The sequence below is a fragment of the Rhinolophus hipposideros genome (assembly GCF_964194185.1).
Source record: "Rhinolophus hipposideros genome assembly, chromosome: 5".
Taxonomy (NCBI): Eukaryota; Metazoa; Chordata; class Mammalia; order Chiroptera; family Rhinolophidae; genus Rhinolophus; species Rhinolophus hipposideros.
Genome location: NC_138051.1, coordinates 101,905,714 through 101,918,418, shown reverse-complemented (window position 1 = coordinate 101,918,418; position 12,705 = coordinate 101,905,714). Strand labels below are relative to the sequence as shown.

Genomic DNA, 12,705 nt, shown 5'->3' with positions numbered 1-12,705 from the left:
CATCCCATGGGGGCTGCTGAGCAGCACAGACCCCCGGTCCCACTGTGTATGAATTAGCTGTGCCATGTGACAAATCACCACAAATTAGCGGCTTAAAGACACACACTTATCACTCCCAGTTTCTGTGCTCCAGGAGTCTAAGCACAGCTCAGCTGGTCCTCTTCCCAGGGTCCCACAAGGTTGTGATTGGGTGATGGTGAGGCTGCGGTTTCATCTCCAGACTTGACTGTGGAAGGAGATGCTTCTGAAAGTGGCATTGGCAACATGCAGTGCCATGTAGGCCCCTCTGTGGGAAGTCTCCCAGCCTAGCAGCAACCAGCAGGGGCGCTCCCAGCTGTTACACTTACATCCCGTAACCACCTCTGTGCAGTCTACTGGTTACTAGCAAGGACAGGTCTCCCCGAGCCCCAAGGGGAGGGGCTCACAAAGGGCAGAGTTCCGGGAGCCGGGGAGTGCGTCTCTTGGGAGCAGGCCTTCCCAGCTACCACTGAAGTGTGGCCACTGGACCGGAAGTGTGTGGAAACAGGCCTTGCCCTAGCTGAGGGCCACTGGGCAGTTAGTCGGCTGTGGCCTTTGTACCTGTCCCATTGTGGCCTGGAGCACAGAGCCATCCTGGGCAACAGCTCACAGACCTGGGGAGCAGGCCGAGAGCTCCAAGACACGTGCAGCTGCAGGGCCGACAGTCAGAGAGCGCGCCTGCCCAACAACCCTGCAGGGCAGGCGGGTCCGGGCTGACGTCTGCACCTGGGCAGGGGGGGGAGATGCCAGGCCTGTCTCGGTCTGTGCAGCTCCCAGCAGGCCAGCCCCCACAGGCCTCAGCAGCCTTGCAGTGCTGCATGTCTGGGCAGGGAGGCAGGCTGCGTCCGGGGGGAGCCCCTTCACAGAGAGGATGCTGTCTGAGGGGTCCAACGGCAACCTAGCTGCTCTCCTAGGGGCACGGGACTGGGGTGGGGGCTGGGGAAGGGCGCCCAGGAGTTGGGCGAGCAGGACCCCAGCATCCACTTGCTTAGCTCCCTCTGCATCTAGTGCCCCTTGGACCACTGAGCCAGGCCCACGCTCCAGCCTTGGGTGACCTCGGGGCCTCCGCCATGGCAGGTGGACTCACAGCCTGGGTCAGCAGCCAGTCGGAGAGACAGTCGTCTGACCCAGCATTCCTACTGGAAGGGCTGGAACAGAATTCAGAGCCTGCGTCTGCAGAGCAGGTGCTAAGGTGGTGCCCTGGTAGGGCAAGCTCCAGGGGGGCTGCATCCAACCCCGTGTGAGTTTGGCATGCCCTTCCCAGCTCAATCCTAGGTCTTCTCCACTCTACCCCACAGTCCCGGGCCCACCCCCAGCCCCTCCGACCCCCCCACACCCTCACCCCCCCACACACACACCCCAACCCCTGCAGCAGGCCTTGCCCCACAGTCCTGAGTCTCTGTCGGCTACACCAACAACTAACTGCCCAGAATGCACCTGGTGGTCATGGGGAGGCCAGTCCATTCGCTCTTGCTCCCCCACCCCCAGCCAAGGGCGCTGGGCATGAAAGGATCCCTCCAGAGTCACTCGTGTGCCCACCTGCTGCCCATCCCCGGGTTTCTGTGGGCTAGGACTGGGCAGTGACAAGAGTCACGAGCTCCCATGGCAGACACCCTTCACCTCCTTGCCCAGCAGCCACGTGGACATGGGCTCTTTGCAGCGTCAGGAGGCTGAAACTCCATTCTCAGGCTGGGGGGCGGGTTGCAACACTGCTGGGTGCACACAGAGGGGGGGAGGCACACATGCTCCAAAGGCCCCACTGCGGGCCCAGGTTGCAGTTCTGTGGGGGTCGGGGAGAAGCATCCTGGGGGTTCCCTGGAGGAGGTGAGGTTTAGGGGTTTGTATTTGGAGAGCAGGGGACAGCAAACAGTGTGCACCTCTGGACATTGGGCAGTCTTGACTCTGACCAGAGCTTGTGAGGCAGAAGCTGCTTGGAGCTCAGACTGGGGGACAGACGGGAAGGCCTGGTGGAGGCCAGTGTCCACTGAGAGCTGTACAGGCCGGGAGCCGGGCAGGGCTGGACCTCAGCCCTGCCACACACAGTCCTGGCCCTGGGCTTGTCCGTCTAGGCCCACGGCATAGTGGGAGCTCCAATCTCGCTCAAATAGTTGCCGCAGCTGCTCCTGCACGGTGGCCACCCCTGGCTGGGTGCTGGAGTTCCTCTGGCTGACCACCAGGCCCACACCCGAGGTGCTGCTGAAGTAATCTTCCGACCAGTTGGAGGTACCTGTGCGGCATATGAGATAGCAGTGCTGGGCAACTGGGCTCATACAGGCCGCTCCAGCCTGGCCAGTCCTATGGCCTCAGTCACAGTTTTGGGGACACATGGGCACCACGGCTGCTCTGCTGCCATCGAATTCCACCCATGGCAGCCCCTCCTGACAGGATGGCCAGCTGGCTCTTCATATGGAACTGTGCCCACATCATCTGGGGACAGGTGTCCTGACAGTGTTCTGGGACTCGGTGCTAGGATTCCCCAGCCTCCCCTGTGGGGCTGGGTGACAGCAGGGCTGGTGGACTGTCCTCAGAACTCCAGGGGAGACCCCATGGAGACCCCTCAGCAGCCCCTGTCTTGCGGGATGCATGCTGCATAGAAGAGCAGTGCCCCCTTCAGCACCCTGGCCTGGCCATGGCCTGGGGGCATGTCCCCTTCTGCAGATTTGTGTGGCCTCTGTGAGTCCCGTCCCCTAACGTGGCACGCTCAAAGACTTAGGGCCCTGAGGCTGCCCGGGCTTGAGCCCCTGCCCAACCCCTCCCCCAGCGGCTCACCTATGTAGGCCGCTTTCTCCGTGACCATGAATTTGCTGTGGTTTACCCTGCTGAACGGGATGTTGGAGTGGTTCCCCACGGGCACGATGAAGACTTTCTTTAGGGACAGAGAGGGAGCGTGTCAGGGAGTGGGAGAGCCCCCCCAGGCCTCCCCCCCAGCCCAGAGCCAGATCCTCACCACATCCACTGACAGGCCGGCCTCGGGGTTGCTGAGGGCTTGCAGGGACCGCAGGTAAGGGAACATGCTAGGGTCCGTATTGAGGCCACAGCTGACCAGCAGGCGCACCTGCACGCCTCTGCTGAAGGCCGCCGCTCGCAGCGCGTTGTCCAGCACTGGCCAGTACCTGGGGAGGGGAAGCTCAAGGTCCTCAGGTCAACTGGGGACCCTCCTGCCAGGTCCCCAGGAGGGGGAGTGTGCCCATTGGCAGAACCTTCTCCACCCTGCAGGCCCCCGGCTGCCACCCAGACCCACCTGGCAGGGCGGCTGAAGCGCGTGGTGGGGAAATACTCCATCACGGAGACATAGATGAACCTCCGGGCTGCCGCCATCACTGTCAGCAGTGCGTCCAGGTCCCGGGTGCGGCCATAGGGGCAGAGCGCGGGCGGCGACGCCTGCACAGGGAGACAAGGCCCCGAGGGCATGCCCGTGCTGAGCTGCTTGGCTCCTGGACCTGTGACCCACCATGCACCCACTGCCCACATCTGGGATCCAGGAGGAGGACAAGAGGCGTTGGCTGGAGAACTGGGAGGACAGCAGGGCTGGCCCTGGCTTCTCTGAGAGACAGCCCCCGTGCCAGGCAAGGTTCTGCACCCGCTCAGGGACGTGCCCTGCTCTAACACCCTGCTCTGTAGGGCAGCCACTGACGTAGCTGGGGGGCCACCCCTGATAGAGGGCATCTGCTGGTGGGCACGAGCTGCCCGCCCCTCAGTCTTCCTCCTTTCCCTGCAGGGTAGCAGAATCACATGACGAGCTGTTCCTGTCCCCACCTACGCGGCCTCTTGACCCCACCCGGCAGTGTGCTTGGAGACCCCAGGGCCACAGGACACCTGGCACTGCGCCAGGGTCTGCCAAAGACACTGCTGTGGCGCCTCGCCCTAGGATCACAGCCCCCCCACAGTGCTGGCTCCCCGGGCTATGTCCCTGAGAACCCAGCAGAGCTGTGGTGTCTGCAGAGCAGGCCCAGGTGCAGCAGGGTCTGGCTGGCCAGGAGGGCAGGGTCACTGCTCGAGCCCTCTTACAGAAAAGTAGGCAGTAGTGGGCACTCCGGCGAAGCGGGCCCGGAGGGGCTGGAAGTGGTTGATGTGGGATGAGAAGTGTCGAGGCCAGTGTTTAGGGAGGACAGCCTTGGGCGCCCCCAACACCCAGTAGGTCTGGAAAGTCTTCTCCAGGTCCCGGGCCAGGCGGCTACAGTTGTAGATGACTGCGCCAAGCTCCTTCACCTGCAAGAATGGGACAGCGGCTGTGGGAGGAGACCGCTCTGGGCCCTGTGTGGGCCCCCCAAGCCGGGGTGCTGGATGACTGCAGTCCCCACGAGGGTGGTCAGTCCATAGCAGTGTAGTAGATAGAGTGTTGGGGAAGCTCTGGGGTGGGGTGCCCAGTGGGTCCCTGTTTTTCTCGAATATTGTATTCCAACGATCAAAGCAATACATGTTTATTACCAAAATATCACAGAAAATGCATACAAACACAAAGAAGAAAGAAAAGATCATTTTTCTCTTAATTGTCAAATGCCAACCATGATTACCTTTCCCATCATTCTTTGACGGATTTTTAATGCCTTGCTTTTCCTACAAGGGACCAGGCTGAAGTGACCCGTTGCATGAAGTTCCACAGCCTGAGCCCAGTGGCTGTGTACAATTCTGTAACTGAAGGGACCAGCCTCCTGCGGGCCCCCTGTGGTTATGCTATAGATGTGGCTGCATCAGCCAAGCTTCTGTTCAGTGACTAGCAAAGCCCCCAGAGTGTGGGGAGGGGATGAGCGGCAGGTGGGTGTCCCACTCTGGGCCCTGGGACTCACCTGTGTCAGGGACCGCCAGTCCATGTTGGCACTACCCATGTAGATATGCCTCCCATCCACGACCCAGAATTTGGAGTGCAGAACGCCCCTGGTGAGCTGCCCCATGGGCACGTGTCGCACCTGGGCACCTGGGCGAGAATCCAGGACAACAGGCTGAACTAGCGTCCTGGTGAACCTCAGCTCTTTACAGGTGGGTTGGCTCATTTATCCTCACAATAGCCCTAGTGGGTCGATGCTATTATCATCCCCATTTTACAGGTAGGGAAACTGAGGCATTGACTGGCTTGGGCCTCTCTGCAGCTCCAGTCCAGAGCCTGCCTTTGTAGTGATGGTGTCTACTGCCTCTTGTGCCCAGCTGAGCTTCCACCCACAGGTTAGAGCACCTGGGCTCAGGACACTCCCAGCTCCTTGGAACCAGCCAGTCTTGGTGGAACTGACTGGCTGGAAGGAAGGAGCTGGCAGCTCTGGACTCCTGCCTCCCGTGGTCCTGGGGAAGAGCAGGGTGTTTCCCGGCCTCCCCACAGCAGCCCCACTGCGGCGTCCCTCTCCACGGCTCCAGCCATCAGCCACGCCGGCCCTGGCACAGAGGTTACGGGGCAGGTACCTACCTCGGGTAGCCAAGACCTGCAGGTCAGTAGAGTTCCTGGCCAGCGTCGGGTGGCTAGTGGCCACGGCCAGGGAGACGTTCCTGTCCAGGAGCTGCTGCAGCTTCTGCAGAAGGGCCTCCCCCTGCGAACGCAGCCTTGAGTGCCAAGCCCAGGCCAGCCCTCCGTACCTTCCGCCAGGAAGGACCCAGCCTTCCCCAGGGGCCACCCAGACTGCCCACAGCTCAGAGTCAGACGGATGTGCTGCCAACTGGCAGTGAGCCTGCAGGGGACCACCTGCAGAGAGGGGCAGGAGAGGGGTGGGTGAGGCACACACCAGATGGGACGATGAGTCGTTGACCCCAATGTCGGACCCTGTGAGGGACCAGTAGTAGGAAGCCACGTGGACGCTCTCCTGGGCGGAGTCCAGCAGCTGCTTCCAGGCCTGGGCCAGGGGCTGGGCAGACGGGCTGCCAGCTGCAAAGCGCAGGTCCTGGGGGGTGCTTTCCACGAGGACCAACCTGCAGAGGGAGCGAGTGGGGCCCGAGCCTGGGCTCAGACGCCATCAGCCTGCCTGCCATTACCTGCTATGTCCCCACTAGCCAATCGAGGGGGTATCAGGGTCACTGCCTGCATGGCCTCAAAGCCGAGCCCAGGCCAAGTGTACAGGGAGGGGCAGCCGACAAGACTGGGCAAGGCAAGCCTGAGCCCAGCAAGCCTGAGGGCGACGGTGACATCCAGGTGACATCCAGGGAGGGGCCTAAGAGCAGAGCATATTGGGGACCCAAGCCCCACCCCCAGGACCCTCACCTCACTGCCCACTTTCCCCACGAAACTGCATCTTCCAAGAGGAGCTGGCAGAGGGCAACTTAGCACACCGGGCAGAACCCAGGGGGACCACAGGCGGTGGCCAGGGACTGAGACCTGCCCACCCCCCCAGCAGACCTCGCGGGTCACTCACTGGCAGGAGTCCAGCTGCTGCTGTGTGGTCTCCCCTCCAAGGAGCTGCCAGGTCAGGCTGGAGCCGCGTCCCCGGGACCTGGCGGGCCCTTCCTTGGGGTGCGGCTGGCCCCAGACGGACACATGGGGTACTTGCCACAAGAGGTAGATGAGAGTCACGGTGCCAAGCCACAGCATGGCCAGTGTTTTCAGCACCTGCAACTGGAGAAGGCGTCCCCAAGGGGTTCCCGGTTGTGTGGGCACGCCCTACTTCCGGGTGGGCCGTGAGGGTCCCTCCAGTGCTGAGACAGAGAGTGTCCCCAGCTCCCAGGGAAGGCCAGCCCTGCCGTTGGGGTGGGGCCGGTGGGCAAGGGAGAGGGGGATGGCACTGCACTGAGCAGGGCCCAAAGCCACCGTGGTGGTGGGATCAGCGGGTCTGGGACCCACTCTGTGCCACATGGTAACTTACTATGCTCCCAGAACCCCCCCATCCACGACAGGGAGGCGGGCAGGTGCCGAACAGCCCGCTGGTTGGGGTGATACTGAGGCTCCCCCATGGCTGGTTTTGTCCTTGCCACCCTGCCCATGGGGCCCTCTGACGCCTTGGCTCCCAGTCCTACCATGCCCGCCTCTCTGCTCCATGGGCTGGGGGTTGGCATGGGGCAGGGCCATGCAGGGGCCACCGCATCTCTCTGTGGAAGCCTCAGCACCTGCATAGAGCAGACTGGTGTCACCCACAGCCGCAACCTGGCCCAGAGTGGCCCACGGTGCCCAGGCAGCTGGGCGCCTAGGACACCCCGTGGGGGACCTACAGACACCTGCTCAACCCCCAGAGGCCTCCCCACTCCTGCCCAAGGTCACACCCCGAGTGTGAGGCTCCACTCTGCTGGTGGTGGACCCTGACACTGACACAGCTCCTGGCCTTTCACGTGTGTGTGTGTGTGTGTGTGTGTGTGTGTGTGTGTGTGAGTGGCTGTGTGTTCCCCTCTCTCGGTCTCCCTCTCGGTGGGTGTCTGGTGTCAGAACCTCAGTTCCTTGTTTCAACCACAACTGTAGTGAGTGTGAGAGATGGTTCTGCTTTTGAGTTTGGTCCTTATTGTAGGCCTAAAAATAACCACTTCCCTTCCCGGGTTGGGCCCCTGTCCTGGCTGGAAGGTGCCACACAGAGAGGGTGGAGAGGCCCAGTATGGGCTGAGTGGGGACCCCCTGATGTTACCAGCGGGCAATTGTCTGAGTGGGTAACCCATGATGCTGCCTGGGGACCGTGGGCTGAGTGGGGACCCCATGACATTATTGGGGGACCATGGGCTGAGTGGGGACCCTGTGATGCTGTCCGGGGACTCTCCCTCTGCAGCAGGACTCTGCAGCCAACTGGGGACAGAGGACTCATCTGCTTAGAATGATCACTCCCCAAGGAGCCAGAAGGCAGATCGGCTGCTCCTCTGCTGGCGTTGGACCTCTCCCCACAGTGGCCTCAAATGGCACCATACGCAGGGTGCTCCTGAATTCAGTGTGCCCTCCCTGGGGTAGAGAAGAGCCTATGCACAGTGACTGGGTCACCCTGGACAGGCAGCTGCTGACATGTACACAAGGGACAGGCACAGCCTCCCCTCGCTTCCTCTGGACTTGGTGGGGAAAGGCCTCTGCGGCCTGGGGCCTGGGCCAGGTCAGGAGCGGCCTGCTCAGCCCTCGGTGTCTGGGGTCTGTCAGGGGCTGTCCTCCCATGGGACACCCTGGCTGGCCTCGGCGTGGGGAGGGAGGCCACAGGAGCTGGGCCTGGGGACTGTGTCTGCCCGGAGCCAGCACATTACAGGGTGGGGGGGGCCTGGAAACCAGAAAGAGAGGGTGACTGTGGCAGAGTCTCTGAGGGCTGGCACCCCTCCCTGCTGGGAAGTCCCCACAGAGGGGAGTCAGGGTGCCTCCCCACCCCCAGAAGGGAGCTCAGGCCTCGAGGGTGCTCCCCCAGGCCCTGGCCTCGCTGGCACTTACCTCTGGGGGTCCTGCCTTGACACCCATCTTGGCTCCAGCCCCAGATGTCAGGCCGTCAGCTCTCCAGTGGGCGGGCTCCAGAGGCTGCCTCTACCCACCACCCCCACTTGCATCGTCTCTACAGCCTGCTGCTTCCCCTTGCGCTCACTTCCTCTTAGTCCTGATGCCTCCCTCTGCTCTCTCAACAGATATCTGAAGCAGGGTGGGCCAGCCTGGGGGTGGAGCTGAGAACGTTCACCTCCAGACAAAATCATTCTTCCTTCTGCCTCCCAAGGAGGAAGCATTCCAGGCACAGAGTTATGTATCAGTTAGGCCTAACGCAAGCCACAGGGACCCGACGAACTGTGGCTTAGGGAAGATTGTTTATTTCTCTCTCACACTAACCGGGTTCAAAGGCTGGCAGCCCGGAGATGGTGTTGGCTGTGCAGCCATGGGAGCCAGGTCCCTCCAGCTCTCAGCTGTTTCCTAGGGTTGACCAGCAGTTTCATGGCCCCACAATGGCTGCTGAAGCTCAGCCATCACCTCCATGTTCCTAGCAGAGTGTTAAGGACATCCCAGAGGCTTCCTGGAAGTCCCATAGGGCACTTCTACTTACATCTCATGATCTAGAACTTAGTCACATGGTAACACCTAGCTGCAAGGAAGGCTGGAAAATGGTAGCAGCGAGGACCTCCATCCTGGAAAATGCAGGTGGGGCCACTCATTGGCCTGTCTGAAAAGGGAGGCCCAGCTGTAGGCTGCCGTGCTCAGCCCTAGCAAGGGGCTCTGCCTCTCCCCTCTCTCCTCCCACTGGGGCTTCCTGAATATAGGACCCTGCTGTACTGCAGACTTGACCCTTAGAAGAGCTCTTTCACTTTAAATGAGTTCTGAGTGTCTGCCCCAGCTCCCCCTTGTAAGTTCTCATTCAGGGTAGGGGCTATAGGGGACCCTGTATAGGGTGCTGGCCTCAGGGTGACCACCTGGCACTCAGGTGGGTAGCAGTTCCCAAGCTCGGGGTCAACAGGGGGTCCCTGGGCCAGGGTGGGTGGGCTGGGAAGTGGATAGGGAAGAATGCCACCCAGATCCCTCATTTCTTCCTGGACCCTCTATGCCAATCTGGCCTTGGGGTCATCTCCAGGCCACAGCCAGGGTGGTCTCTACTCTCCGGCTGGACGCTGATGCCTGAATGTTGCTGGACCAGGGCTAGGGTTTTTTTCATTAACAAATGCATCCTCACTTTCCAGGATAGTTTCAAGTTGTTGTTCAAGTGGCTGCTCAGCGCTCCCATTGCTCCACGTGCCCCACAACACATAGCGACGTCAGACGTTTTAAGTCCGCCAGCCTTGTGGGTATGAACGGTGCTTGAATTACCTGATTGTGAACAGGACGTGCTGTTTCTGTGTTTGCCCCTCACAAGGGCCTCCTCTTCCATGAAGCCCTATTTATGTCTTTGGCCCATTTTTAAATTGAGTTGTTGACTTTTTCTTATAGATTTGGAGGATTTACTTAAGTTTCTTCATTGTCACACCTGACATTAATATAATATTGTATGTCAACTGTAAATGAAGAATAAAAAATTCTTTAAAAAAAAACAAAAAATGGAATAAAAGTTTTTAGACTTCATAATGATAAAAAGACTCATCAACCAGGAATACAACAATTCTAAATTATATGTACCTCACAACAAAGCTTCAACATAAATGAAAAAAAATTGACAGAACTGAAAGGGGAAATAGAGAAATCCACAATGGCAGTGACAGACTTTAACACAGACCTCACAGTAACTAGTAGAAAAGTAGAAAAAAAATTTAAAAATTAACATGGCTATAGAAAACTTGAGCACAATTAGTAAAGCTGATCAAATTGACAAGAAAAAAAAAAGGAAGTATAGGGCAGCCGGATGGCTCAGTTGGTTAGAGTGTGAGCTCGTAACAACAGGGTCGCCAGTTCCATTCCCACATGTGCCAGTGAGCTGCGCCCTCCACAACTAGACTGAAGGTCAATGACTTGACTTGGAGCTGATGGGCCCTGGAGAAACACACTGTTCCCCAATATTCCCCAATAAAAAAAAAGTTTTTTTTATGGAAGTATACATATTGTTTTCAAGATCATATAGGACAGTTATCAAAATTGTCCCTATACTGGGCCACAGAGCATTCTCTAAACCTGACGAAATCATTTAAAGTATGTATTCTGACCACAGTGGAAATAGGCTACAAATCAATAACAAAAGAATAACTGGAAAATTCTCAAATGTGTGGTCATTTCTCAACATACATTGAAATAATTCATGAGCCAAGGAAAAAAATCATAATAGACATGAGAAATTGTTTTACCTGACTGATAATGAAAACGCAATATATCAAACTTTAAGGGATCAGCTAAAGCTATGCTTAGAAGGAAATCTATTGCCTTAAATTCATATATCAGAAAAATAATTCTGGAAATCAATGCTTATCCATCTTGAGAAGGAAGTTGTGAGAGAGAGAGAGAGAGAGAGAGAGAGAGAGAGAGAGAGAGAGAGAGAGAGAGAGAGGAGGGAAGGAAGAAAGGAGAGAGGGAAGAAAGGAAAAGAGAAAGTCTAAAACGGGAAAAAGAAAACAACAAATAAACATAAAATAAATAAGAACAGAAACTAATGAAACAGAAAAGAAAAATAAACACATAATAGAGAAAATCCACAAAATCAAACACCCAGTAAGACTGAACAAGAGAAAGAAGGTAGGAATCACCAAAACAGGCAGTGAGAGAGAAGGAACAGACCCTACAGATACTTAAAAGATAACAGGAGGATACTAGGAACAACTTCACTCTATTAAACTCATTTTCTATTCTTCATCACTTTTTAAAATTATTATTACAATGTAACAATATAACACACACTCGTATATGCAGAGCGTACAGATTTCAAGAGCTCAGCCTGATGAATGTGTACACACAACGCACCTGTGTGGTCACCATTCACGTTCCCTCAGCCGACACCTCCTCCACGAGGTAACCAAGACTGTGACGTTACACACATGCTCACCACATTTACTTGTTAGCTTCTGCTCATGCCTGTGGATTCATCGGAAGGTTTGAAGTCCAAGATCCTCTCTATTGCTGCGTTCTGTTCAGTGCACAGACGTAGCAGGAGCGATACCTGCTGTGTTGATGGCCATGGGTGTCCCCAACGTGGGACTGTAGGATCAGAGCCGCTGAGAGCACACTTGCACTCTCTGGTGATCCTGTGCAGTCAGCGCTCCTGGGCGTGTGCCTACTCGAATCGCTGGGTCAGAGGCAGGAGAGTAAGGCTCTAGTAAACACTGCCAGCTTTCCCCCAGATTATCAAACTGCTCCACTCTCACCAGCCATGATGCAGGCCCTGGTTTGAGCGATTCTGGTGGGCACCATGGTATCCCATGGTTTTAATTTGCATTTCTCTGATGCCAGATGACATGGAGCATCTTTTCATGCAGTTATCTGACCACGTGGATATCCTCCTGCTAACTGCCTGATCATGACATTTGCCCATTTTTTATTGGATCATCTATCCTTTTCTGGCTTGTAGCAGTTATTATATATTTTGGAACAAATTATTTGTTAGATTTAAATATAGTTAATATTTTTTCCTTTTCACTTCTTAAAGATGTCTTGTGATTGTCTTTGGGGACAAGTGGGGCCAAAGAGGTGAGACCACGTCTGTTGCTCCCTCCAGGCCTCACCTCTAGCCGTGGTCCCACACTCCTGACTCCTGAAGGTATCCACTGGGTAGCAGGAGGGCCAGTCAGCACAGACTGGTGTGGGGAGCACAGTCGGCACGGGGAGCAGAATTAGTATGGTGGAACATACTGGTGCGGGGAACAGAGCTGGTGCAGGGAACAGAGCTGGAGAGGGGGACAGAGCTGGTGAGGGGGACAGAACAGGTGAGGGGGACAGAGTTGGAGAGGGGGACAGAGTTGGAGAGGGGGACAGAGCTGGAGAGGCGAACAGAACTGATGAGGGGAACAGACCTGGTGAGGGGGACAGAACAGGTGAGGGGGACAGAGCTGGTGAGGGGGACAGAGTTGGAGAGGGGGACAGACATCGTGAGGGGGACAGACCTGGTGGAGGAACAGACCTAGTGTAGGCAAAATGCTGAGGTACAAGCGTCTCCTGTTTTGCTGGCTGAGTGACCCTGTGACAGGCTGTGGTGGTGGCTCTGTGGGCTCCCAAGCACAGCGGACAGTAGCTCCAGCCAGGTGTGTCCCTCATGACCGCCCGCAGTATGAAGACATGGGGGTGTAGGCGCTGGGTGACGTGACTTCAGCACACAGTGGTGGTCAGTCCCCTCCACAGCCGTCAGAAGGGGAGAAGATACCGGGAGCCCAGGGCTCAGCACAACGCCCTGCCCTCCTGCTGCCTCTCTGGGCCAGGCACAGCCTGCTTGG

At 57.4% G+C, this 12,705-nt stretch overlaps 1 protein-coding gene across 1 annotated transcript; it reads right to left on the bottom strand.

Moving 5' to 3' along the window:
• Positions 1–86: 86 nt before the first annotated feature.
• On the bottom strand, positions 87–8,488 carry PLD4 (phospholipase D family member 4). The gene is made up of 11 exons (XM_081048754.1): positions 8,318–8,488; positions 6,949–7,038; positions 6,351–6,550; positions 5,727–5,910; positions 5,414–5,534; positions 4,806–4,933; positions 4,027–4,227; positions 3,260–3,399; positions 2,966–3,131; positions 2,788–2,884; positions 87–2,245 (listed from the first exon to the last, which is right to left on the bottom strand). The coding sequence occupies exons 1-11, from the start codon at positions 8,342–8,344 to the stop codon at positions 2,043–2,045; spliced, it is 1,557 nt and encodes a 518-aa protein (XP_080904880.1). The 5' UTR covers positions 8,345–8,488; the 3' UTR covers positions 87–2,042.
• Positions 8,489–12,705: the final 4,217 nt, after the last annotated feature.

Excerpts from the sequence above, each read along its gene's own strand:
- PLD4 (XM_081048754.1), bottom strand. The coding sequence starts at position 8,344 with ATGGGTGTCAAGGCAGGACCCCCAGAG. Across the intron at positions 5,535-5,726 it reads ACGACTCATCGTCCCATCTG|GGGGAGGCCCTTCTGCAGAA; the intron begins GTGTGTGCCTCA and ends CTGCGTTCGCAG. Across the intron at positions 3,132-3,259 it reads CGCTTCAGCCGCCCTGCCAG|GTACTGGCCAGTGCTGGACA; the intron begins GTGGGTCTGGGT and ends TCCCCTCCCCAG.